The sequence below is a fragment of the Tachypleus tridentatus genome, chromosome 2 (assembly GCF_004210375.1).
Source record: "Tachypleus tridentatus isolate NWPU-2018 chromosome 2, ASM421037v1, whole genome shotgun sequence".
Taxonomy (NCBI): domain Eukaryota; kingdom Metazoa; phylum Arthropoda; class Merostomata; order Xiphosura; family Limulidae; genus Tachypleus; species Tachypleus tridentatus.
In genome coordinates, this window is record NC_134826.1 from 25,332,483 (window position 1) to 25,358,631 (window position 26,149).

A 26,149-nucleotide genomic window follows, 5' to 3' on the forward strand; every position below is an offset into this window, starting at 1 on the left:
CTGTAAGCAGTGTCTATGTTACTTCTCATGTTTTCAAGCCTATAACTAGGGACTCTGTAAATAGTGTCTATGTTACTTCTCATGTTTTCAAGCCTATAACTAGGGACTCTGTAAACAGTGTCTATGTTACTTCTCATGTTTTCAAGCCTATAACTAGGGACTCTGTAAACAGTGTCTATGTTACTTCTCATGTTTTCAAGCCTATAACTAGGGACTCTGTAAACAGTGTCAGTGTCTAAGCCTATAACTAGGGACTCTGTAAATAGTGTCTATGTTACTTCTCATGTTTTCAAGCCTATAACTAGGGACTCTGTAAACAGTGTCTATGTTACTTCTCATGTTTTCAAGCCTATAACTAGGGACTCTGTAAACAGTGTCTATGTTACTTCTCATGTTTTCAAGCCTATAACTAGGGACTCTGTAAACAGTGTCTATGTTACTTCTCATGTTTTCAAGCCTATAACTAGGGACTCTGTAAATAGTGTCTATGTTACTTCTCATGTTTTCAAGCCTATAACTAGGGACTCTGTAAATAGTGTCTATGTTACTTCTCATGTTTTCAAGCCTATAACTAGGGACTCTGTAAATAGTGTCTATGTTACTTCTCATGTTTTCAAGCCTATAACTAGGGACTCTGTAAATAGTGTCTATGTTACTTCTCATGTTTTCAAGCCTATAACTAGGGACTCTGTAAACAGTGTCTATGTTACTTCTCATGTTTTCAAGCCTATAACTAGGGACTCTGTAAATAGTGTCTATGTTACTTCTCATGTTTTCAAGCCTATAACTAGGGACTCTGTAAACAGTGTCTATGTTACTTCTCATGTTTTCAAGCCTATAACTAGGGACTCTGTAAACAGTGTCTATGTTACTTCTCATGTTTTCAAGCCTATAACTAGGGACTCTGTAAACAGTGTCTATGTTACTTCTCATGTTTTCAAGCCTATAACTAGGGACTCTGTAAATAGTGTCTATGTTACTTCTCATGTTTTCAAGCCTATAACTAGGGACTCTGTAAATGAGTGTCTATGTTACTTCTCATGTTTTCAAGCCTATAACTAGGGACTCTGTAAATAGTGTCTATGTTACTTCTCATGTTTTCAAGCCTATAACTAGGGACTCTGTAAATAGTGTCTATGTTACTTCTCATGTTTTCAAGCCTATAACTCTGTAAACAGTGTCTATGTTACTTCTCATGTTTTCAAGCCTATAACTAGGGACTGTAAACAGTGTCTATGTTACTTCTCATGTTTTCAAGCCTATAACTAGGGACTCTGTAAACAGTGTCTATGTTACTTCTCATGTTTTCAAGCCTATAACTAGGGACTCTGTAAATAGTGTCTATGTTACTTCTCATGTTTTCAAGCCTATAACTAGGGACTCTGTAAACAGTGTCTATGTTACTTCTCATGTTTTCAAGCCTATAACTAGGGACTCTGTAAACAGTGTCTATGTTACTTCTCATGTTTTCAAGCCTATAACTAGGGACTCTGTAAATAGTGTCTATGTTACTTCTCATGTTTTCAAGCCTATAACTAGGGACTCTGTAAACAGTGTCTATGTTACTTCTCATGTTTTCAAGCCTATAACTAGGGACTCTGTAAACAGTGTCTATGTTACTTCTCATGTTTTCAAGCCTATAACTAGGGACTCTGTAAATAGTGTCTATGTTACTTCTCATGTTTTCAAGCCTATAACTAGGGACTCTGTAAACAGTGTCTATGTTACTTCTCATGTTTTCAAGCCTATAACTAGGGACTCTGTAAACAGTGTCTATGTTACTTCTCATGTTTTCAAGCCTATAACTAGGGACTCTGTAAATAGTGTCTATGTTACTTCTCATGTTTTCAAGCCTATAACTAGGGACTCTGTAAATGTTACAGTGTCTATGTTACTTCTCATGTTTTCAAGCCTATAACTAGGGACTCTGTAAACAGTGTCTATGTTACTTCTCATGTTTTCAAGCCTATAACTAGGGACTCTGTAAACAGTGTCTATGTTACTTCTCATGTTTTCAAGCCTATAACTAGGGACTCTGTAAACAGTGTCTATGTTACTTCTCATGTTTTCAAGCCTATAACTAGGGACTCTGTAAGCAGTGTCTATGTTACTTCTCATGTTTTCAAGCCTATAACTAGGGACTCTGTAAATAGTGTCTATGTTACTTCTCATGTTTTCAAGCCTATAACTAGGGACTCTGTAAACAGTGTCTATGTTACTTCTCATGTTTTCAAGCCTATAACTAGGGACTCTGTAAACAGTGTCTATGTTACTTCTCATGTTTTCAAGCCTATAACTAGGGACTCTGTAAACAGTGTCTATGTTACTTCTCATGTTTTCAAGCCTATAACTAGGGACTCTGTAAATAGTGTCTATGTTACTTCTCATGTTTTCAAGCCTATAACTAGGGTGTCTATGTTACTTCTCATGTTTTCAAGTATAACTAGGGACTCTGTAAACAGTGTCTATGTTACTTCTCATGTTTTCAAGCCTATAACTAGGGACTCTGTAAACAGTGTCTATGTTACTTCTCATGTTTTCAAGCCTATAACTAGGGACTCTGTAAATAGTGTCTATGTTACTTCTCATGTTTTCAAGCCTATAACTAGGGACTCTGTAAACAGTGTCTATGTTACTTCTCATGTTTTCAAGCCTATAACTAGGGACTCTGTAAACAGTGTCTATGTTACTTCTCATGTTTTCAAGCCTATAACTAGGGACTCTGTAAACAGTGTCTATGTTACTTCTCATGTTTTCAAGCCTATAACTAGGGACTCTGTAAATAGTGTCTATGTTACTTCTCATGTTTTCAAGCCTATAACTAGGGACTCTGTAAATAGTGTCTATGTTACTTCTCATGTTTTCAAGCCTATAACTAGGGACTCTGTAAAGCAGTGTCTATGTTACTTCTCATGTTTTCAAGCCTATAACTAGGGACTCTGTAAATAGTGTCTATGTTACTTCTCATGTTTTCAAGCCTATAACTAGGGACTCTGTAAATAGTGTCTATGTTACTTCTCATGTTTTCAAGCCTATAACTAGGGACTCTGTAAACAGTGTCTATGTTACTTCTCATGTTTTCAAGCCTATAACTAGGGACTCTGTAAATAGTGTCTATGTTACTTCTCATGTTTTCAAGCCTATAACTAGGGACTCTGTAAACAGTGTCTATGTTACTTCTCATGTTTTCAAGCCTATAACTAGGGACTCTGTAAATAGTGTCTATGTTACTTCTCATGTTTTCAAGCCTATAACTAGGGACTCTGTAAATAGTGTCTATGTTACTTCTCATGTTTTCAAGCCTATAACTAGGGACTCTGTAAACAGTGTCTATGTTACTTCTCATGTTTTCAAGCCTATAACTAGGGACTCTGTAAATAGTGTCTATGTTACTTCTCATGTTTTCAAGCCTATAACTAGGGTAAATAGTGTCTGTTACTTCTCAAAGCCTATAACTAGGGACTCTGTAAACTGTCTATGTTACTTCTCATGTTTTCAAGCCTATAACTAGGGACTCTGTAAATAGTGTCTATGTTACTTCTCATGTTTTCAAGCCTATAACTAGGGACTCTGTAAATAGTGTCTATGTTACTTCTCATGTTTTCAAGCCTATAACTAGGGACTCTGTAAACAGTGTCTATGTTACTTCTCATGTTTTCAAGCCTATAACTAGGGACTCTGTAAATAGTGTCTATGTTACTTGTTTTCAAGCCTATAACTAGGGACTCTGTAAATTGTCTATGCCTATAACTAGGGACTCTGTAAACAGTGTCTATGTTACTTCTCATGTTTTCAAGCCTATAACTAGGGACTCTGTAAACAGTGTCTATGTTACTTCTCATGTTTTCAAGCCTATAACTAGGGACTCTGTAAACAGTGTCTATGTTACTTCTCATGTTTTCAAGCCTATAACTAGGGACTCTGTAAACAGTGTCTATGTTACTTCTCATGTTTTCAAGCCTATAACTAGGGACTCTGTAAATAGTGTCTATGTTACTTCTCATGTTTTCAAGCCTATAACTAGGGACTCTGTAAATAGTGTCTATGTTACTTCTCATGTTTTCAAGCCTATAACTAGGGACTCTGTAAACAGTGTCTATGTTACTTCTCATGTTTTCAAGCCTATAACTAGGGACTCTGTAAACAGTGTCTATGTTACTTCTCATGTTTTCAAGCCTATAACTAGGGACTCTGTAAACAGTGTCTATGTTACTTCTCATGTTTTCAAGCCTATAACTAGGGACTCTGTAAATAGTGTCTATGGGACTCTGTAAACAGTGTCTATGTTACTTCTCATGTTTTCAAGCCTATAACTAGGGACTCTGTAAACAGTGTCTATGTTACTTCTCATGTTTTCAAGCCTATAACTAGGGACTCTGTAAACAGTGTCTATGTTACTTCTCATGTTTTCAAGCCTATAACTAGGGACTCTGTAAACAGTGTCTATGTTACTTCTCATGTTTTCAAGCCTATAACTAGGGACTCTGTAAACAGTGTCTATGTTACTTCTCATGTTTTCAAGCCTATAACTAGGGACTCTGTAAACAGTGTCTATGTTACTTCTCATGTTTTCAAGCCTATAACTAGGGACTCTGTAAACAGTGTCTATGTTACTTCTCATGTTTTCAAGCCTATAACTAGGGACTCTGTAAATAGTGTCTATGTTACTTCTCATGTTTTCAAGCCTATAACTAGGGACTCTGTAAACAGTGTCTATGTTACTTCTCATGTTTTCAAGCCTATAACTAGGGACTCTGTAAACAGTGTCTATGTTACTTCTCATGTTTTCAAGCCCTATAACTAGGGACTCTGTAAACAGTGTCTATGTTACTTCTCATGTTTTCAAGCCTATAACTAGGGACTCTGTAAACAGTGTCTATGTTACTTCTCATGTTTTCAAGCCTATAACTAGGGACTCTGTAAACAGTGTCTATGTTACTTCTCATGTTTTCAAGCCTATAACTAGGGACTCTGTAAATAGTGTCTATGTTACTTCTCATGTTTTCAAGCCTATAACTAGGGACTCTGTAAACAGTGTCTATGTTACTTCTCATGTTTTCAAGCCTATAACTAGGGACTCTGTAAACAGTGTCTATGTTACTTCTCATGTTTTCAAGCCTATAACTAGGGACTCTGTAAACAGTGTCTATGTTACTTCTCATGTTTTCAAGCCTATAACTAGGGACTCTGTAAACAGTGTCTATGTTACTTCTCATGTTTTCAAGCCTATAACTAGGGACTCTGTAAACAGTGTCTATGTTACTTCTCATGTTTTCAAGCCTATAACTAGGGACTCTGTAAACAGTGTCTATGTTACTTCTCATGTTTTCAAGCCTATAACTAGGGACTCTGTAAATAGTGTCTATGTTACTTCTCATGTTTTCAAGCCTATAACTAGGGACTCTGTAAATAGTGTCTATGTTACTTCTCATGTTTTCAAGCCTATAACTAGGGACTCTGTAAACAGTGTCTATGTTACTTCTCATGTTTTCAAGCCTATAACTAGGGACTCTGTAAACAGTGTCTATGTTACTTCTCTCTGTATGTTTTCAAGCCTATAACTAGGGACTCTGTAAATAGTGTCTATGTTACTTCTCATGTTTTCAAGCCTATAACTAGGGACTCTGTAAACAGTGTCTATGTTACTTCTCATGTTTTCAAGCCTGTTTTCAAGCCTAACTAGGGACTCTGTAAACAGTGTCTATGTTACTTCTCATGTTTTCAAGCCTATAACTAGGGACTCTGTAAATAGTGTCTATGTTACTTCTCATGTTTTCAAGCCTATAACTAGGGACTCTGTAAAAGCCTAGGGACTGTAAATAGTGTCTATGTTACTTCTCATGTTTTCAAGCCTATAACTAGGGACTCTGTAAACAGTGTCTATGTTACTTCTCATGTTTTCAAGCCTATAACTAGGGACTCTGTAAACAGTGTCTATGTTACTTCTCATGTTTTCAAGCCTATAACTAGGGACTCTGTAAATAGTGTCTATGTTACTTCTCATGTTTTCAAGCCTATAACTAGGGACTCTGTAAACAGTGTCTATGTTACTTCTCATGTTTTCAAGCCTATAACTAGGGACTCTGTAAACAGTGTCTATGTTACTTCTCATGTTTTCAAGCCTATAACTAGGGACTCTGTAAATAGTGTCTATGTTACTTCTCATGTTTTCAAGCCTATAACTAGGGACTCTGTAAATAGTGTCTATGTTACTTCTCATGTTTTCAAGCCTATAACTAGGGACTCTGTAAACAGTGTCTATGTTACTTCTCATGTTTTCAAGCCTATAACTAGGGACTCTGTAAACTAGTGTCTATGTTACTTCTCATGTTTTCAAGCCTATAACTAGGGACTCTGTAAACAGTGTCTATGTTACTTCTCATGTTTTCAAGCCTATAACTAGGGACTCTGTAAACAGTGTCTATGTTACTTCTCATGTTTTCAAGCCTATAACTAGGGACTCTGTAAACAGTGTCTATGTTACTTCTCATGTTTTCAAGCCTATAACTAGGGACTCTGTAAATAGTGTCTATGTTACTTCTCATGTTTTCAAGCCTATAACTAGGGACTCTGTAAACAGTGTCTATGTTACTTCTCATGTTTTCAAGCCTATAACTAGGGACTCTGTAAACAGTGTCTATGTTACTTCTCATGTTTTCAAGCCTATAACTAGGGACTCTGTAAACAGTGTCTATGTTACTTCTCATGTTTTCAAGCCTATAACTAGGGACTATGTTACTGTTTTCAAGCCTATAACTAGGGACTCTGTAAACAGTGTCTATGTTACTTCTCATGTTTTCAAGCCTATAACTAGGGACTCTGTAAACAGTGTCTATGTTACTTCTCATGTTTTCAAGCCTATAACTAGGGACTCTGTAAACAGTGTCTATGTTACTTCTCATGTTTTCAAGCCTATAACTAGGGACTCTGTAAATAGTGTCTATGTTACTTCTCATGTTTTCAAGCCTATAACTAGGGACTCTGTAAACAGTGTCTATGTTACTTCTCATGTTTTCAAGCCTATAACTAGGGACTCTGTAAACAGTGTCTATGTTACTTCTCATGTTTTCAAGCCTATAACTAGGGACTCTGTAAACAGTGTCTATGTTACTTCTCATGTTTTCAAGCCTATAACTAGGGACTCTGTAAACAGTGTCTATGTTACTTCTCATGTTTTCAAGCCTATAACTAGGGACTCTGTAAACAGTGTCTATGTTACTTCTCATGTTTTCAAGCCTATAACTAGGGACTCTGTAAACAGTGTCTATGTTACTTCTCATGTTTTCAAGCCTATAACTAGGGACTCTGTAAATAGTGTCTATGTTACTTCTCATGTTTTCAAGCCTATAACTAGGGACTCTGTAAATAGTGTCTATGTTACTTCTCATGTTTTCAAGCCTATAACTAGGGACTCTGTAAATAGTGTCTATGTTACTTCTCATGTTTTCAAGCCTATAACTAGGGACTCTGTAAACAGTGTCTATGTTACTTCTCATGTTTTCAAGCCTATAACTAGGGACTCTGTAAACAGTGTCTATGTTACTTCTCATGTTTTCAAGCCTATAACTAGGGACTCTGTAAACAGTGTCTATGTTACTTCTCATGTTTTCAAGCCTATAACTAGGGACTCTGTAAACAGTGTCTATGTTACTTCTCATGTTTTCAAGCCTATAACTAGGGACTCTGTAAATAGTGTCAAGCCTATGTTACTTCTCATGTTTTCAAGCCTATAACTAGGGACTCTGTAAATAGTGTCTATGTTACTTCTCATGTTTTCAAGCCTATAACTAGGGACTCTGTAAATAGTGTCTATGTTACTTCTCATGTTTTCAAGCCTATAACTAGGGACTCTGTAAACAGTGTCTATGTTACTTCTCATGTTTTCAAGCCTATAACTAGGGACTCTGTAAATAGTGTCTATGTTACTTCTCATGTTTTCAAGCCTATAACTAGGGACTCTGTAAACAGTGTCTATGTTACTTCTCATGTTTTCAAGCCTGTAACTAGGGACTCTGTAAACAGTGTCTATGTTACTTCTCATGTTTTCAAGCCTATAACTAGGGACTCTGTAAATAGTGTCTATGTTACTTCTCATGTTTTCAAGCCTATAACTAGGGACTCTGTAAACAGTGTCTATGTTACTTCTCATGTTTTCAAGCCTATAACTAGGGACTCTGTAAACAGTGTCTATGTTACTTCTCATGTTTTCAAGCCTATAACTAGGGACTCTGTAAATAGTGTCTATGTTACTTCTCATGTTTTCAAGCCTATAACTAGGGACTCTGTAAACAGTGTCTATGTTACTTCTCATGTTTTCAAGCCTATAACTAGGGACTCTGTAAACAGTGTCTATGTTACTTCTCATGTTTTCAAGCCTATAACTAGGGACTCTGTAAATAGTGTCTATGTTACTTCTCATGTTTTCAAGCCTATAACTAGGGACTCTGTAAATAGTGTCTATGTTACTTCTCATGTTTTCAAGCCTATAACTAGGGACTCTGTAAACAGTGTCTATGTTACTTCTCATGTTTTCAAGCCTATAACTAGGGACTCTGTAAACAGTGTCTATGTTACTTCTCATGTTTTCAAGCCTATAACTAGGGACTCTGTAAATAGTGTCTATGTTACTTCTCATGTTTTCAAGCCTATAACTAGGGACTCTGTAAACAGTGTCTATGTTACTTCTCATGTTTTCAAGCCTATAACTAGGGACTCTGTAAACAGTGTCTATGTTACTTCTCATGTTTTCAAGCCTATAACTAGGGACTCTGTAAATAGTGTCTATGTTACTTCTCATGTTTTCAAGCCTATAACTAGGGACTCTGTAAACAGTGTCTATGTTACTCTCATGTTTTCAAGCCTATAACTAGGGACTCTGTAAACAGTGTCTATGTTACTTCTCATGTTTTCAAGCCTATAACTAGGGACTCTGTAAACAGTGTCTATGTTACTTCTCATGTTTTCAAGCCTATAACTAGGGACTCTGTAAACAGTGTCTATGTTACTTCTCATGTTTTCAAGCCTATAACTAGGGACTCTGTAAACAGTGTCTATGTTACTTCTCATGTTTTCAAGCCTATAACTAGGGACTCTGTAAATAGTGTCTATGTTACTTCTCATGTTTTCAAGCCTATAACTAGGGACTCTGTAAACAGTGTCTATGTTACTTCTCATGTTTTCAAGCCTATAACTAGGGACTCTGTAAACAGTGTCTATGTTACTTCTCATGTTTTCAAGCCTATAACTAGGGACTCTGTAAACAGTGTCTATGTTACTTCTCATGTTTTCAAGCCTATAACTAGGGACTCTGTAAATAGTGTCTATGTTACTTCTCATGTTTTCAAGCCTATAACTAGGGACTCTGTAAATAGTGTCTATGTTACTTCTCATGTTTTCAAGCCTATAACTAGGGACTCTGTAAACAGTGTCTATGTTACTTCTCATGTTTTCAAGCCTATAACTAGGGACTCTGTAAACAGTGTCTATGTTACTTCTCATGTTTTCAAGCCTATAACTAGGGACTCTGTAAATAGTGTCTATGTTACTTCTCATGTTTTCAAGCCTATAACTAGGGACTCTGTAAACAGTGTCTATGTTACTTCTCATGTTTTCAAGCCTATAACTAGGGACTCTGTAAATAGTGTCTATGTTACTTCTCATGTTTTCAAGCCTATAACTAGGGACTCTGTAAACAGTGTCTATGTTACTTCTCATGTTTTCAAGCCTATAACTAGGGACTCTGTAAACAGTGTCTATGTTACTTCTCAAGCTACAAGTCCTTATTTTGACTCTACTTATTGTAAACATGAAGTCAAAATAGGGAGTTTTAGTTTGTGGAAATAATGTAAACCCTATTTTTAGACTAGCTTGTTTACTTTTTTAAAGTTCCTAGTTATAAGCTTCAAACTTGTTTTCTACCTTTTTGATGATCCATATTCCCACCTTTTAAGTCACCAATTATTAGTTATAGTGGTTCTTAAGTTCGTTTATGTCCATTTATACAGAATAAATTTTAGACTACATACGTGCAAATGCAATAAGTTTAATGTTATGTGTTTTTCAACACTTTACTCTTTCATTGGGTTTTTTTTTCCACCCACCTATTACACCATGTAACAAGTTTTTTACTTTTTCTTGTTCCTGGGCAGAAAGTGTTATTTCCCAATTGCTTACGCCTAAAGTAAATGGAAAAGACCTATTTTTCTATTCAAACTTTGCTTTTGTGACCTGGGTATGAAATTTTCAAATTTACCCATTTTCCAGAACATTACAGGTAGATTCACTGCTGAGTAGCTGATAGAGAATTTTCTCGAACTTACAAGAATTTTCTAGAATGTTGTAGAACTTACGAGAATTTTCTAGAACTATCTATAGTAATATATATATACAGGGGCTCACCACTCACCACTTCAGTTTAGTTCTAGCTACCTCAGTGAACACACAGACCTATCTGATTTTATCAGAGATGGCATCAAGAAGCTGTAAGACTAGAGGGAAGGCAGCTAATCATCACCACCCACCACCAATTCTTGGGCTACTCTTACCAACGAATAGTGGGATTGACCGTTACATTATAACGCCCCCATGGCTAAAAGGGCGAGCATGTTTGATGCGACTGAGATTCGAACCCGCGACCCTCAGATTACGAGTTGGAAGCCTTAACCCACCTGGCCATGCCGAGCCCGAGCGAAAAAGTACTCTGTGACAGCTTCTGTTAAAATCTGTGAAGACTATAAAGATATTTTGGCATGCCTGTTGGGATTCAAGACAAATCCTGGGTACCTCATTTCACCTGCGAGCACTGCAAAAACACTCTAGAAGGTAAGACGGACAATTTTTTCTTGCTTGAACAGTAAGATTTTATATCATACAAGTTTCAGACCTTTTAAAATTTAAATATATTTTAATTTATTTTTTTTAATTTCCAATCGTATAGAAAAATATCACATATAAAATATTTTGCATGAACCTCTTACACATTAGTTGTGGATGAAATTAATTTATTCTTCACAATAACAATTTTATTTTGCTCCTCTGCAGGATGGTACAGAGGGGAAGGAGAGTCATGAAATTCGCTATTCCACGAATTTGGCGTGAACCCACTGACCATCCAAGCAAATGCTACTTCTACATGGTGGACCCTTCCAAGGAGGATTTTCCAAGTTTCCTTGCTCTCTTTGCCTTTGGGACAGCAGGGACACCACAGCGCACTACAACAGAATCACTGGCCACAACGGACTGAGTTCTCTGTGTGGAGGCACAATGTCAAGTGTGAGCCACTAGTGGGCCTCCAAAATGTGTTGTTCCCACCATTACACATAAAATTGGGTTTTATGGAATAATTTGTCACAGCTCTTGATAAGAAGTCTGCAGCCTTAAAGTACCTTCAAGACTTCTTCCCTAAGTTGTCTGAGGCAAACGTCAAAGCTGGTGTCTTCGTTGGATCACAAATAAAGATCCTGGAGTGCACAGAATTCCCCAAGAAGCTCAGTAGAAAGGGAAAAAATGTTTTTTTTTGCAGTGGTTCTGGGGTTTTTGAGTAATCACAAGGCCGAAAAATTATGTGGAAATGGTTGAGGCTCTGGTGAAGAAAAATGGGCTGCAGGACGTCCCTGAAAGTCCATATCCTTGATGCTCATCTTGATAAATTCAAGGAGAACATGGGAGCATACTCAGAGAAGCAATGCGAGCGTTTCCACCAAGATATATTAGACTTTGAACACCGCTACCAAGGAGCGTATAACGAAAACATGATAGGAAACTGACTTATATTTGGGGTTGATACGTGAAAGTGATTTACATTACAGTCGCAAATCTCGAAAAACTACTCACTTCTAAACATTTTTGTTCATTTTTATATAAGTTTAGTACAAATACATGTAAATCTTGATTCATATGTTGTTTTATTCAGACCTTATGTAAATGAAAATGTGCAAATTTGCCTGTTTTTACATAGACAAAATAGGTTAATTTCTAAATTTCATTATCCAGGTCACAAAATCAAAGATGGAAGGGAATAATGGCCATTTTCAGTACTTTTACAACATAAGCAATTAAGAAATAACACATACTATCCTGGAAAAAAAAATTGTGTTACATAGTGTTATTTACTGAAGTAAGTGGTTTTGTGTCTGAGGTTTCGTGTAAACACGCGTTTAGCAAGCGTTGAGTACCACGGAAGCTACTCTCAACGACATTACATATATTATGCATTTATAACCGAGTTTTCAATGAAAAATAACATACTAATATTTTTAAATAAGTCTTGGACTTTCGCAGTATTTCATATGTCAACGTTTTGGTGCAAACTTCGCAGCCAATTTGCTGTAGGTTTGTGAAACAAAAATATGGTTAATAATTATAAACTAGTTACGCATTCATAATGTCAATCAAGTACGAACGTCAGTAGAATATATCACTACTGAGAAGAGTAGAGAAATCTGCTTTTAGAAATTTCACTAAAATAGGCGCAGAAAACCACAAAGAGACCAAGTACAAGAGTAAACTTGAGAAACAATAAAGAACAGCGAACTCGAGAAATGATGAATCATTCACATGACAGTTTCCAATTGAGGTGCTATAAGTTGCACAGATTATTTTTCAATTAATATGCACTTATAAAACACTAAATTTTTCATTGGTAGTAAAGACAGTGATTTAGAAAAATTCGTCAGTAAAAGATATGATTGAATTAATTTTAAAACTACACTATTACATACTAAGCACTGTATTCGTTAATAGGCCCGGCATGGCCAAGCGCGTTAAGTTTTTCGACTCGTAATCTGAGGGTCGCGGGTTCGAATCCCGGTCCCACCAAACATGCTCGCCCTTTCAGACGTAGGGGCGTTATAATGTGACGGTCAATCCCACTATTATTTGATAAAAGAGTAGCCCAAGAGTTGGCGGTGGGTGATGATGACTAGCTGCCTTCCCTCTAGTCTTACACTGCTAAATTAGGGACGGCTAGCGCAGATAGCCCTCGAGTAGCTTTGCGCGAAATTCAAAAACAAACAAACAAAGCATTCGCTAATATTGTCCAGGTTTCGATAAAATATTCGTAGCTGTTTTTTCTGTAGCGGCTTGTAAAACTGTAATCAATAATGATAAGGTTGAAGACACCGTTATAAATATACACATTGTTTGCTCTAACAACATGAAGCATTTCCAACTAGTAGAACTGCGCTTAAATAGCTTCTACATTTCTTCTGTGCTTTGAATGGCTTCGAAAACTTACGTTGGTAGCGAGGAAGAACCTTGAAAATTTTTGAGGGTGAAAATTTCAACTTTCAAGAGTCAACTTAAAAAGTAGTCTTACAACCTTCACAGGAGTTTGTTTAGTAGCTGTCCAGAGATTTTGGTGCAGTACATGTAGCCGATTTTTTGCTGTACAAAATTCGAAGAGAAATTTGACCAATAGCAATGAAGAAATGATAACATCTGTCCTTCTTTAATGAACCAAAATAAAAATAGTACTAGGACTAGTGAAGGTTTTTTTGGTAGGTTGGAATAAAATATTCATAGCCGTTTTTGTTTTTTTTCTGGAGGCTTGTGAAATGAAACAAGAATAATATGAATAATAACAATAGCATGAAGAGCAAATGGATGCATTTTGAAATTTGTCTAACAATCGAAAAATAAACTTTTTTGTTATTATCAATATTTAACAATGTTATAAATTGAGATAGAAAGCCTTGATTGTTTTTTTTTAAAACAAGTCTGTTTTTTTAAAAGGGTTTTTGCTCATAGGTTCTATTAGAATTTTTGTGAAATTCTTGGACTTTTTCTATTACGATTTTTTCAAACGATTTGGTTTGGTTGTTTGTAATTAAGCACAAAGAGCTACTTTTGGTCTGCCAGATATCAAAAGCCAGTTCCTAACGTTGTAAATCCGCAGATGTATTGCTGTGCCACTAGAGAACTTTTTTGAACCACCATAGTAGTACACGACACTTGTAATCTGAGGTTTTTGGGTAATAAAAGTTTTACCACAAGCTACCGCATATTAGGCTTTTTTCTAGCATGATATAATCTGCAATGAAAATCGTTTTGAGAATCTTTTAGAATTCATTGTGGTCTATAAGTTTTTAGGGAGAGCATCAGTACACATGATAATTAGTTTATAAAAAAAACTTGCAATTAAAACGGGCAATTTAATTTAATATGACCTAAGATACGTAAAAGTTAACACAAAACAGTGTCATTAAAATTATGCTTGGCTATTTGTCTTGAGTGCTAAAAGAAGAGAGAGATACTAGCACGAGTTAGTGAAGTGTCCCTGAGGTGTGGAATTTGGCCAGAGTTCTTTTTAAATGTAAAGACTGACTGAAGTGTCCCTAAGGTATGGAATTTGGCCAGAGTTCTTTTAAATGTAAAGACTGACATAAAGGGTAATATTAACCCAACTGAATAATACATTTAGAGCCTTAAAGCAAAAACTCTGAATAAAAACTGGAGTCGCATAATAATTTTTAATGTGTCACTTGACCATAAGCATTTGACCAAATCTGAAATTTCATACATTTCAAGAACGCAGTTTCGTACTTCTAGTACAAATAAAATAAAATGGTAAAACAAAACTCTTGTCTTGCATGTTAAAAGTTTTCTTTGTGAGCAGTTGACGAATGTGCCCAAAACACCACTTACAAGTTAATGTATGTAATATACAATAGTAAACAAGGTAATTAAAAAACTGTTAATTTTAAAAGCGAAATAAGGATCGACAAGAAGTACAGAAATATGTAGAATCAAAATAAAGATTGTATTTTTCAACCTTCAACTAAAGACTCTAAAACATATTTAAAAACTGGGCTGGAACTAGTGTCTACAACTAGGGATACTAAAAATATAAAGAAACTGAGCTGGAACTAATGTCTACAACTAGGGATACTAAAAATGTATAAAATGTAAAAACTGAGCTGAAACTACTGTATACAACTAGAGCCTCTAAAAAAAAGCAAAAAACAACAAACAAACAAAACAAATTATTTTCTCAAACTACAATAGTATAAATCTTTACTTTGACTTCATACCTAGAGTAATTATTACACTCAGTGGTTCATCATTACGTTCGAAAATTTTTAGAAAGCAACATTCACGAAACTAATTTCGCACACCTTGTTTTGAAGGACAACTTACATGTTAAATTTCAATCAAAACCCTACAACCAATCCTCCGGATGTGCTTTGTTGCAAATTACACATTAAACCTGGGGGAATCTATCGCAACATAATAGTTTAATGTATCAAATGTCTTCTTTGTCACTGGCCTGTAAGAGCTTTTGACTGTCACAAGACAGGAAAACAGACAAACTGGTGGGTGCTCTGTGTGAACTTTGAAAGGCAAGTAATTGAACAAATACGTTAATGACAAACCTGTCTAAATAATTCCTCAGAGGAATATTTACTTGGGTCTTGGCCTGGCGTTTCTCTGTCTGTTGAAGCTGCTATGTTGTTAACCGATGAAGACGGTGAGGACTGTGATGTGGAGCTTCCGGGACTCGAACAGGGGGTTGTAGTAGTTGGCAAAAGGCGATTGTGCAGCTGAGGTATAAACACTGGAAAAGCAGGTGGAGGGGATGACAAATTTGATGCTGATGATGTTACTAAAGATGTTGGTGTTGTTCTTACCCGCATAAAACTATCAGCTTCACGTGCCTGCCTTTTAATTACTGCAGCTGTCTCGTGCTGTAGTCTTTCATTGTGGTCCCGTAATTCTCGTTCATCTTGTCCTGGTCTTTGTAATTTGGCAAGCATCTCTGGATGTCCATCATCTTCCATTTTTACTCGAAGAGTGTTGTTTACCTCCATGTGATGGTCAACCTCTTCTGGTTCATAATCGTACACGTTTAGACCTTCTGGACTTGACTGGAATAATTCAATAAATAAATAACTATTAGTTACTCAGGGAATATATCTTGATTCCTACCCCTAAGCTAAACGTGTACGGAGGATATTATGAAAGCGAAAACGGATTTACTACCAACTCTTCATGCAGTAAAATATAAAAGAATATTTTGAGTTTCCTTAATCGTCTATATGAAACTTGATACCATTTTCTCTCTCTGGGCTCTTTATATTAAAATGTACCATTTGTAGCTGACTTTAACGTAATTTATATTTACAAACTCAAATCCATTTCGGCAGTCTTTCCCTCACTGATAAAGAAAGCGACTTCATTTTAAAACCTGTTTTGTATCGACAACGTTATTACTTTAACTGACATGTTTACAAGAGTATTTTAATACTAATCATTAGGAGTACCAATATCAGTACTTTTACATTGTTTTATAGTGAAAATAAAAAAGTTATTTTTAGTTCTAACTGTAAAACGCTAACAGTGAAAGTAAGATGAAAAATAAACTTTCACCATTTAAAAATATTGTTATTGATACTAACAACAAACAATAGGTTAAAAATGAAGCTTCACCGTTTAAAAATATTTTTATTGGTACTGTTTGACAACAACAAAAATAGTACTAAAAACAAAACGTATTTATAATTTATTATTTTACAAAACACAAATTTCATGCTACACACAAAAATATTTTACATGTATTTTTAATTAGTAAAAAAACACAAAACTAATAACAAAACCCTAGAAAACAGATTATTTTCTTGTAGTTTTTTTAACACAACTATTTCTAACCTGATATTATTTCAAATCTAGATGGTCTAAGGACATATATCTTTAATAGTCATGGTCTAAGGACATATATCTTTAATAGTCCAACCGTTCATTTTACGTTGAAGTATTTCACAAAACAAAACACCTTGAAAATCCGTTAACAGTAGTGTAGAGGATATTTTATAGACGAAAATTAAAGTGAATTTCTAGTAAGTCTTTCCTTATGTTAAATGTTAGAAAGTTCTGTTTAAATTAAATATTTTAAATGATTTTAATACCGATTTTCCCCCCAAGCAACATCATTCGCCCCCCGCCCCCGATTTTCTTCTGGTTTTGTTTTGTAAAACTGAATATCGACACACTTCGAGATATTGTTAGTTGTTTAGAGAAAAGACACGTTGAGCTATCTACTGTCTCCACTGGCTGGAACTGTGTGTGTTTTTCTAATAGCAAAAAGACACATCGGGCTATATGCTCAGCCCACCGAGGGGAATCGAACCCCTGATTTTAGCGTTGTAAATCCGGAGACATACCGCTGTACTAGCGGGGGGCGGCTGGGAGTGAGCCCTGATTTTTAACGTTGTAAGTTTATAAGACTATTGCTGTCCCACTAATGGCACACCGGACAAAAAACAAGAGATCCATATATAATAAGCTATTACGCCACATTCCTGTAGCAACTATGTCTGCATTATATATCATCTTGAGATAAAATATAGCTCCACAGTAGGGTTAGGAACTTATGGGTCAGTTATTTTAATATTCAGCTGCAGTGCTACACCCTATCAAATCTATACCATCTTATCACGCTTATTCGTAGCGATGAGGCCAGGTGGGTTAAGGCGTTCGACTCCTAATCTGAGGGTCGCGGGTTCGAATCCCCTTCACATCAAACATGCTAGCCCTTTCAGCCGTAAGGGCGTTATAATGTGATGGTCAATCCCACTATTCGTTGATAAAAGAGTAGCCCAAGAGTTGGCGGTGGGTGGTGATGAGTAGCTGCCTTCCCTCTAGTCTTACACTGCTAAACTAAGGACGGCTAGCGCAGATAGCCCTCGTGTAGCTTTGCGCAAAATTCAAACACAAAAACAATCGTAGCGATATGGAAATGAATTATATTGGCGTCATTCGTTTTCAGTACCAAAACATTTCTTCCCGCCTCTTCCCGCTCAGTTTGATTCAAACCAATTATTTACACAAAGTAATACGGGTAAGGTGTATCTTGTGAACTGGACAACCTCACCCTTCCATGCGTCAAGGGTGGATTTGAAATAAACCACTGAAGAGGTGGGTAAGATTCGCCCTCTTGTTTACGACACCACCTCTTTTATGAACATTATTCCTTCATTACTTTATGTGTTTCTGCTGCATTAATATTTATGTTCAAGTTTAAAAAAATAAAATGATAACAATAATAAAAAACACTTTCCAATATGCAGGATGAAAACGAGGCGAGTTTATTCGTTGTAGGGAGCATCCACAAATTTACATGAAAATAAAAATATTTTCATGTTGAATATTTTTATTTAAAAATTGTAGCTGAGGTATGTAAATAAAAGATATAGTATAAGTAATCTGGGCAAAAGCATTTTTCATACTTATACTGCTATAAGTATGTTTGGAGCACAGAAGACGATTTGACTGTGTGTTCAGAATTAAAGCACAAAATTCTTGGTAAACCTTCGCAGGTCAGAAGTCACTTATTGTTTACTTACTTGGTTTAAAACCACAGGAAGCATTGTTTAGTTACTTGGTTTAAAACCACAGGGAGCATTGTTTGGCTACTTGGTTTAAAACCACAGGGAGCATTGTTTAGTTACTTGGTTTAAAACCACAGGGAACATTGTCTAGTTATTTGGTTTAAAACCACAGGGAGCATTATTTGGTTACTTTTAGACTTCAAACAATGCTTCAAATATATTTGACAAAATTATGTCTAACTATGGATATTTTACTTTATATTTTAACTTCAAGTACCCTCCCTATATGAGAGTAAAACCTTCATACGGCGTGAAACTACCTTTATAACTTTTACCCGATAATTGTAATACTTGTCGTTTATTGTTTAACACGAGTCTATACAGGCGTGGTAGAAACTGAAAACCAAATACTAGTATATAATCAACAATGACAATTACAGTTAGTGTTTGTTAAGTCAATGTTTTAAAAAACACATCTACTTTGATACCTTTTTATGTTAATTAAGTAATAAAGTTGTGTTTACTTGCAACGTTTTTTGTTCTCTTTTGATTGCAAACTTGGATCGTTGATCATGTCAGGTGATTTTAGAATCTAGAATATCTTAATAACAACAATAGTACAAAACACTAGGAAGATTCCACTACTACACCAACGACAGTGCAAAACATTAGGAACATTTCACTATTACACCAACGACAGTACAAAACATTAGGAACATTTCACTATTACACCTTGCATTAGTGATATTTTCTTTTAGTTGCATGTTAACTCTTGACGTACGCTATCTGAACTCTGAACGATAAGTCGTCTGTAGCTATCTTAACACCCTGGCCCAGCATGGCCAAGCGCGTAAGGCGTGCGACTCGTAATCCGAGGGTCGCGGGTTCGCGCCTGCGTCGCGCTAAACATGCTCGCCCTCCCAGCCGTGGGGGTGTATAATGTGACGGTCAATCCCACTATTCGTTGGTTAACAGAGTAGCCCAAGAGCGGTGGGTGGTGATAACTAGCTGCCTTCCCTCTAGTCTTACACTGCTAAATTAGGGACGGCTAGCACAGATAGCCCTCGCGTAGCTTTGTGCGAAATTCCAAACAAACAAACAAACTTAACATCCTGTCGTTTTAAACCAAAAAATTCCCTCCGTGAGACAGCGATAAGTTTTGGGGCTTACAATACTAACATCTGTGATTTCTCTCGGTGGACACAGCAGATAACTCAATGTCGCTTTACTGAAAAATAACAAACCACACGCACACTGATATTTACATATTCCGAAATTGTACTTTAAATTATTGTTAAAAATCACTTGAACAAAAAAGAGATTTACATTAACAAATTAAAAAATAAAAACTGAAAATATTAGTTAGAAATAGCTTCTCTTACAGTTAAAACACAGAAAAGCTATGTTTAACATATATTTATCAAACAAAGCAATATTCATTGGCCTTATACAATAACCTCTACATACGTGTAGAAACTATTGTTATCGATGTAAGTTGAGAGTTATTCATTCAGTAGCCTAATATAATAACCTCTACACACGTGTAAAAACTATTGTTATCAATGTAAGTTTAAGGTTATTCATTCAGTAACCTAGAAATACAATAATCTTCACACACGTGTATTGTTATCCATACAAGTTAAGGTTTCAAACAGATTTAAGAACGCACCCTCGAGTACATTGGACATTTCGCTGGTCACGATATCCCACATTGGAATTAGGAAATGTGTGCACTGAATTGGATAGCTATTCTCGTTTTCCTTTACTGGCGGTTAATTCAAGTAAGGACACACAAGTTGTGTGTATCGTCTGCACTAGTCATCACTTATTTGGAACAGTTAGAGTGAAGACCAACTCGTTTACAAGATTCATTGAAAAATAGCATTTGACCTTTACTCTTATAACTCACCCACAGCCTTGAAGTTCAGAACTATTTTTTATGGCAATGAAACACGAACCATGTATCTGAACTACAGAATCTGGCATGTTAACCTCCAGGCCCCGTCAGTCTCTTGGATTGAAGTTTCTAATTGCACTAATCTTAATAGGGGGATTTCAAGTTTAAGAAGTTTTAATTCTTCTAGTAATATATGTTTATTACACTTTGTGAATAGGCAATGTAATGTAAAACATAAGACAAGCAACTTAATGAAATATTGTTGACCAGTTTACACCAGGTGTTTTTATCTATCAAAATACGTTTGACGCATTTGTGTCCAACAGTGCTTGTACGTTGTTCATATAAATTTGTGTGAAGGTTTAATTTATAGTCTTACCACAATAATAAGCTTCCACTACATGTCATACAATTTCTCTGCTACTGTGTCACGTGTTTTAGATAAGTCCACCTGTAATAGTAAACAGAATGAGTTGAAAGAAACCTTAGAAAAAGCTAGCTTCAGGAAACAAATAGATGATTCAGAAATAAGTCCTAACTTGGTACCATGTACTCTAAGGGAAAATAATCTCTATCAATATTGTAGCTCTTGGATTAAACAAATTTAAAACATTTGTGTGGTTTCACATAGCTAGATAAAAAATATAAAAGTGAAGGAACAGCTTCAGAATAGTTAGACAATGGACGACGTTTTTTATGCAGAAAGAACGCAAAAGAGAAAAAAACAGTTAAGTTTGTTTTGAATTTCGCCCAAAGCCACAGGAGGTTTATCTGCGCTAGCCGTCCCTAATTTAGCAGTGTAAATCTAGAGAGAAGGCAGCTAGTCATCACCAACCCACCGCCAACTCTTGGGCTACTCTTTTACCAACGAATAGTGGGATTGACCGTAACATTATAACGCCCCCACGGCTGGGAGGGCGAGCATATTTGGTACGACGGAGATTCGAACCCGCAACCTTCGGGTTACAGTCGAACGCCTTAACACGCTTGGCTATGCCGGGCCAAAAAAACAGTTAAGTCGAGAGGTCACAAAATAAATCATAATTATTTTACTATGTATAGGGCGTGGAAAATGGAAAGAAAGGATACATATATAAGATACACAAACGAGAACAAATATGAAAAAATAGCAACAAAAAGCTTGCGTGTGGAAAAGAATGTCATTTAGAGGTTATTGTTCTGATAATTTTTCATCACTCGTATGAAATCAAGGATTATTATCCTCATGATGTTTTACCATTTGTAGCGATAGTGATATGTAGGTAAACGTGTGCATGTAAAGGAGAAAAAAAACTACCGGAAAACATTGTCCTCTAAATAAGGATTATGTGCCACCTAGGACTAAAGACAACCCAAGGTTATAATTACATAACTAGACTACAGAGAACGTGAAAGAAAGCGTTTACGCACTTTTAAGTAGAAAGGGGTAAAAACATCTTAAAACCATGTGATTGTTGCCTTACTGATACAGATCACGAAAAATCATACAACATTCACATCCACTGCCCCATAGAACCCACTACCTTTATAGTGTGACATGTTTTATTGCATTCAAGGTTCCACGTCAGAGAAAAAACATCCGCCTCTTGAAATGTTTGTTATGTTTTATTATTGAGCGACGGCGCGCATTGGCCAAGCGTGTTAAGGCGTGCGACTCGTAATCTGAGGGTCGCGGGTTCGCATCCCCCTCGCGCGTCTTACACTGCTAAATTAGGGACGGCTAGCACAGATAGCTCTCGAGTAGCTTTGTGCGAAATTCAAAAACAAACAAACAAATACTATTGAGCGCCAAGCTACACAATAAACTATCTGTACTCTGCCAGCACGGGTATCAAAATATGAGTTGTAACGTTGTAAATCCTAAGACTTACCGTTGAGCTACCGGGTAGAGGGAAATCATCCAACTTAAACTGAACTAACTTCAAACTGATTTCGTTCCTGACAAAACTGCATGCAACGACACTGGCATTTTTAGGGGCCAATTTTCGACCTAATAGGTACCGACAATATATCAATAGTCTCTCGCGATATGGCGCAAAGAATTATACCTGTGCTCATAAACAGTAAAGAAACAATTATGCTATTAAAATTAATGTATAATAATAAATGTAGGAAAATAAAAACCTTGTTCTAAACGAACGTGAACTAACGTGTACACGAAGTTTTGACAAACCTTAGGTTTTTTTGTGTTCCACATTTGTTTACCCCAAAATGTCAATTAAAGTTTGACCATACCATGAAAATGTGGATTAATAAAAACAGTAAGATACAAAACTGCATGAAATATTCTTGAGAATTTCAGCACAAAAACAAATTCATGTTTTGCAGGCAATCAACCAAACTTTCTCTATACATATTTTATCTAATAAAGTTTAATTAAATATTTTGCCATTGTAAGTACGTAATTTCCATTTCTGTCATTCACACGTGTGGCTTATGATTACTTTAAACACTGTAAGTACATAATTTCCATTTCTGTCAGTCACACGTGTGGCTGATGATTACTTTAAACATATACGTTATTTTTCTACACATCAACAGACCAGTTTTCTTTAAGTTCACATATTCTGAAGTCCAGTGAAGGGTATACTATATAAGAGTTGTATGGAGTTTAAACAGAATAGATAACTTAGAAATTTATATAATTAGATAAAACTGAGGGTGTTATAGCAACTTTAAACAATACAGCACATCAGAAGATCATAGAAAGTAAAGGAAGTGATTGATTGGTTTTTTGAATTTCACGCAAAGCTACACGAGGGCTATCTGTGCTAGCTGTCCCTAATTTAGCAGTGTAAGACTAGAGTGAAGGCAGTTAGTCATCAACACCCACCGTCAACTCTTGGGCTACTCTTTTACCAACGAATAGTGGGATTGACCATCCAGTTATAACGCCCCCACGGCCGGAAGGGCGAGCATGTTTGCTGTGAAGGGGATTCGAACCCGCGCTTCTCAGGTTAGGAGTCGAGTGCCTTAATCACCTAGCCCTGCCAGGCCCAATTGTAATGTGTGAAAATGTTTTCGTCCGCTACAACTATGACAATGTTTTATCATTTCACTGTGCTTATCTTCCAAAACAAGGGATCTAACATTAATTCTGCAACCATCATATCCGAAAGAAAATGAAGCTGAAATTTTCAGACTGTGTCGTATGAAGTACATCATCACCATTATTGCTTTGCAGCTGTTCACTATTTACTGTTTGAGATGAGTTTTCCTCTTCATCCGAATCCTTATTCTCTCTCTTTTTGACTACATTTACAGCCGCCATTCTCTTTAAAGCTTATTTTAGATGCGCATACAGATAAGGTGATCTCTTTGGACAATAATTCAGTCCTCTATTTTGCCACTAGGAGTAAAGTTCCGAATCTCAACATTTAAAGTTTTAATGTTTTCGAGAAACCAAGCAATGCTGTCAAGTTGTGATGAAAGGTTACCACATCTTCTAAGTGGAGTCTTAAATTATAGTCGTTATCACTGCCCCCCAGTGGCTCAGTGGTATGTCTGCGGACTTACAACGCTAAAAACCTTGTTTCGATACCCGTGGTGGGCAGAGCACAGATAGCCTAGTGTGTAGCATTTTGCTTGATTGAAAACAATAACAAGAATAATCGTCATCACTTTATTAAAAATAATACAATTAGTTTTATATTCTCATTTATTCCACTGCGTTGGTTTGTAACAATTAGTAATAGCAGATACAGGCGCTCTACTTCTTTCTATTAACGTCTGTGGCTAAGAGACACTTAGTTATTGTATTTTTGGCTTCACATCAAACATAACATTACCAGTCAACAACACAATAAAAAAAATTGCTTCCAAAAGTAATAACTGAGAGCTAAATTATGACATCAGCACATAACCAAAATAGTCAATTTAGTACAAGTAAAGATATGTAACATGAGCAAATATGTAAGCAAGTTAACATCAACAAAAACTTATTGTCACGGCTGAGTCAAATGCCACCAAACACAATTTGTCAGACGATGGAAAATACTTGTTGTTATAAATATTCTGTGTGTGTTATGCAATGTAACAAGAGTTTTTTATTCTCATCTATATATTTTTGTTTAATGAAGCTTTATTTCACACTGAATGTGCTAATCAAAAGACATGCTCTCTGTACTTTAATATCCTGACTGGATCATAAAAGATCTTGAAAGCTTGCAAGGTCTATTTTTAACACACAGCTGCTATCTAATGGGCTGCATGCGATTTGTTCACCACAGGAAATTAAACCCCGGATTTTTGCGCTGTAAACTCGTAAGCTCACAACTGACAAATATCTAACGAGAGACCATTTTCTGAATTATCCCAATAGCTTTCGCATGAATAATGGAAATCGCAAAATTCTATCAATAAGAACTTGAAATAAACTTTGGTTAATTAATAAATCATTCATAATTCAAAAGTATAAAGCAGAACTATACATCAAGAAAACATTATGAAACAAATGCGACCTGGATAATTTTTTTTTTTTTTTTGAGAAAGCTATCGAAGAATTTATTTTGAAACATACGTAAGCAACATTCAATAAAAAACTAAGCAACAGATAAACCTTTAACAGCACTGTTTTGGATAATCTATATAAATTACACTTCACAATATACTATTTGAGATATCTTGATTTTTGTCCTATCCATGTAACTATCGTTAGAATACAAGTTCAACCAGCATTTTATTTAGGCTTTTCAAGGTCGAGAAAAGAAACCCTTCACTAGCGATGGTCCACCAAAGGACTTCATCAAGATTTCATTAGTATTGATTCAATACTCTCGACTGTCTGGTACTTCAATAAATACTGAAGGAGTCAAGCAAAAATGGTTCTTCTTGTTCTTGATTAGTTGAAAAGTGTCTGCATGACTGTCACTCTGATGTAAAACAATGTATTTCAATGAGTGTCTTCAAATGATTTGCAACATTTTATAAACCTTTCAGTTAAGTACAATATCAACAATATATAAACGGGTGAGCCAATTAGTTTAATAGTTTCAACTAGGTCATTGCTTCACTTAGTCTGATTGTACTACTAAAACAATTTATATATACCATGCACACACAAATAACTACAGACATTCCATAGGGTCGGGTACGTTATATTCACCAAGCCACATGAAAACTACAGCTGACACTGTATCAGTTCTAAATATAAATAGTATGACGCCACCGAAAACTTAGCACTTTCAGAAGCTTACGCTATAGCCATTTCCAATGCAAAATATTCATATACTTAGATAATAAAGACCTGTCTTGATCGAGGAGGATTTAGAATTTCTAAGACGGAGCTATTCTTTGAACTTAATTTTATTGAAAAATAAAGGAATATGGATCAACTTGGGGTATCAGGACCATCCACAAAAAGACGTACTATAACTTCTACCCCATTATGGTGACCAAGTGCGGCGTTTTTTAACAGTTAAAAGCCTACAAACAAAAGTGGAAAAAGCTGTCCACGTGTGTCAGGCAATAGAACACAACATAATCAAGAAGGATCTCTGATAAGAAAAGTGACACAAGTAACATGTGCACAAAATGCTTCCACCATCTACCCTTCAACTGTCACATAACTCAATGAGATTGAGAATGAAATGGATATCCCTGCTATTTCTTGTAAAGACATATCAGTGAAGTCGCCGGACGCAGCACTTATAGAATTTTTACCGATCGCACTGTTGAAATAAGTGCTGGAAAGCTCGTACATGTAAAAACAAGATGGATTGTGGAAATAAAACGGATACAGATGGTGTGTTTAACATGGAAATTTTACGACGGAGCCTTTCACAATAGAAACTGCGCTATAATACAATTGTCAAGATGTCTGATAGTCACATGAAGTAAGTATGACGTGAACGTGACGACATGGACTTTAACGACGTAATGAAGCTTCAAGGTCGTTTCATAAACCATTTAAGAAGTATGGATTTATACC

The 26,149-nt window shown here is 36.0% G+C and overlaps 1 protein-coding gene across 1 annotated transcript in view; it reads right to left on the reverse strand.

Moving 5' to 3' along the window:
* LOC143245456 (uncharacterized) overlaps nucleotides 1-20,672 on the reverse strand; it is a 128,798-nt gene extending 108,126 nt beyond the window's left edge. Inside the window, exons 1-2 of the mRNA XM_076491819.1 lie at nucleotides 20,600-20,672; nucleotides 15,372-15,863 (exon numbers count right to left, since the gene is read on the reverse strand). Coding sequence (XP_076347934.1) covers nucleotides 15,372-15,806 — 435 coding nt within the window. The 5' untranslated portion in view covers nucleotides 15,807-15,863; nucleotides 20,600-20,672. The remainder of the gene's footprint in view (nucleotides 1-15,371; nucleotides 15,864-20,599) is intronic.
* Nucleotides 20,673-26,149: the final 5,477 nt, after the last annotated feature.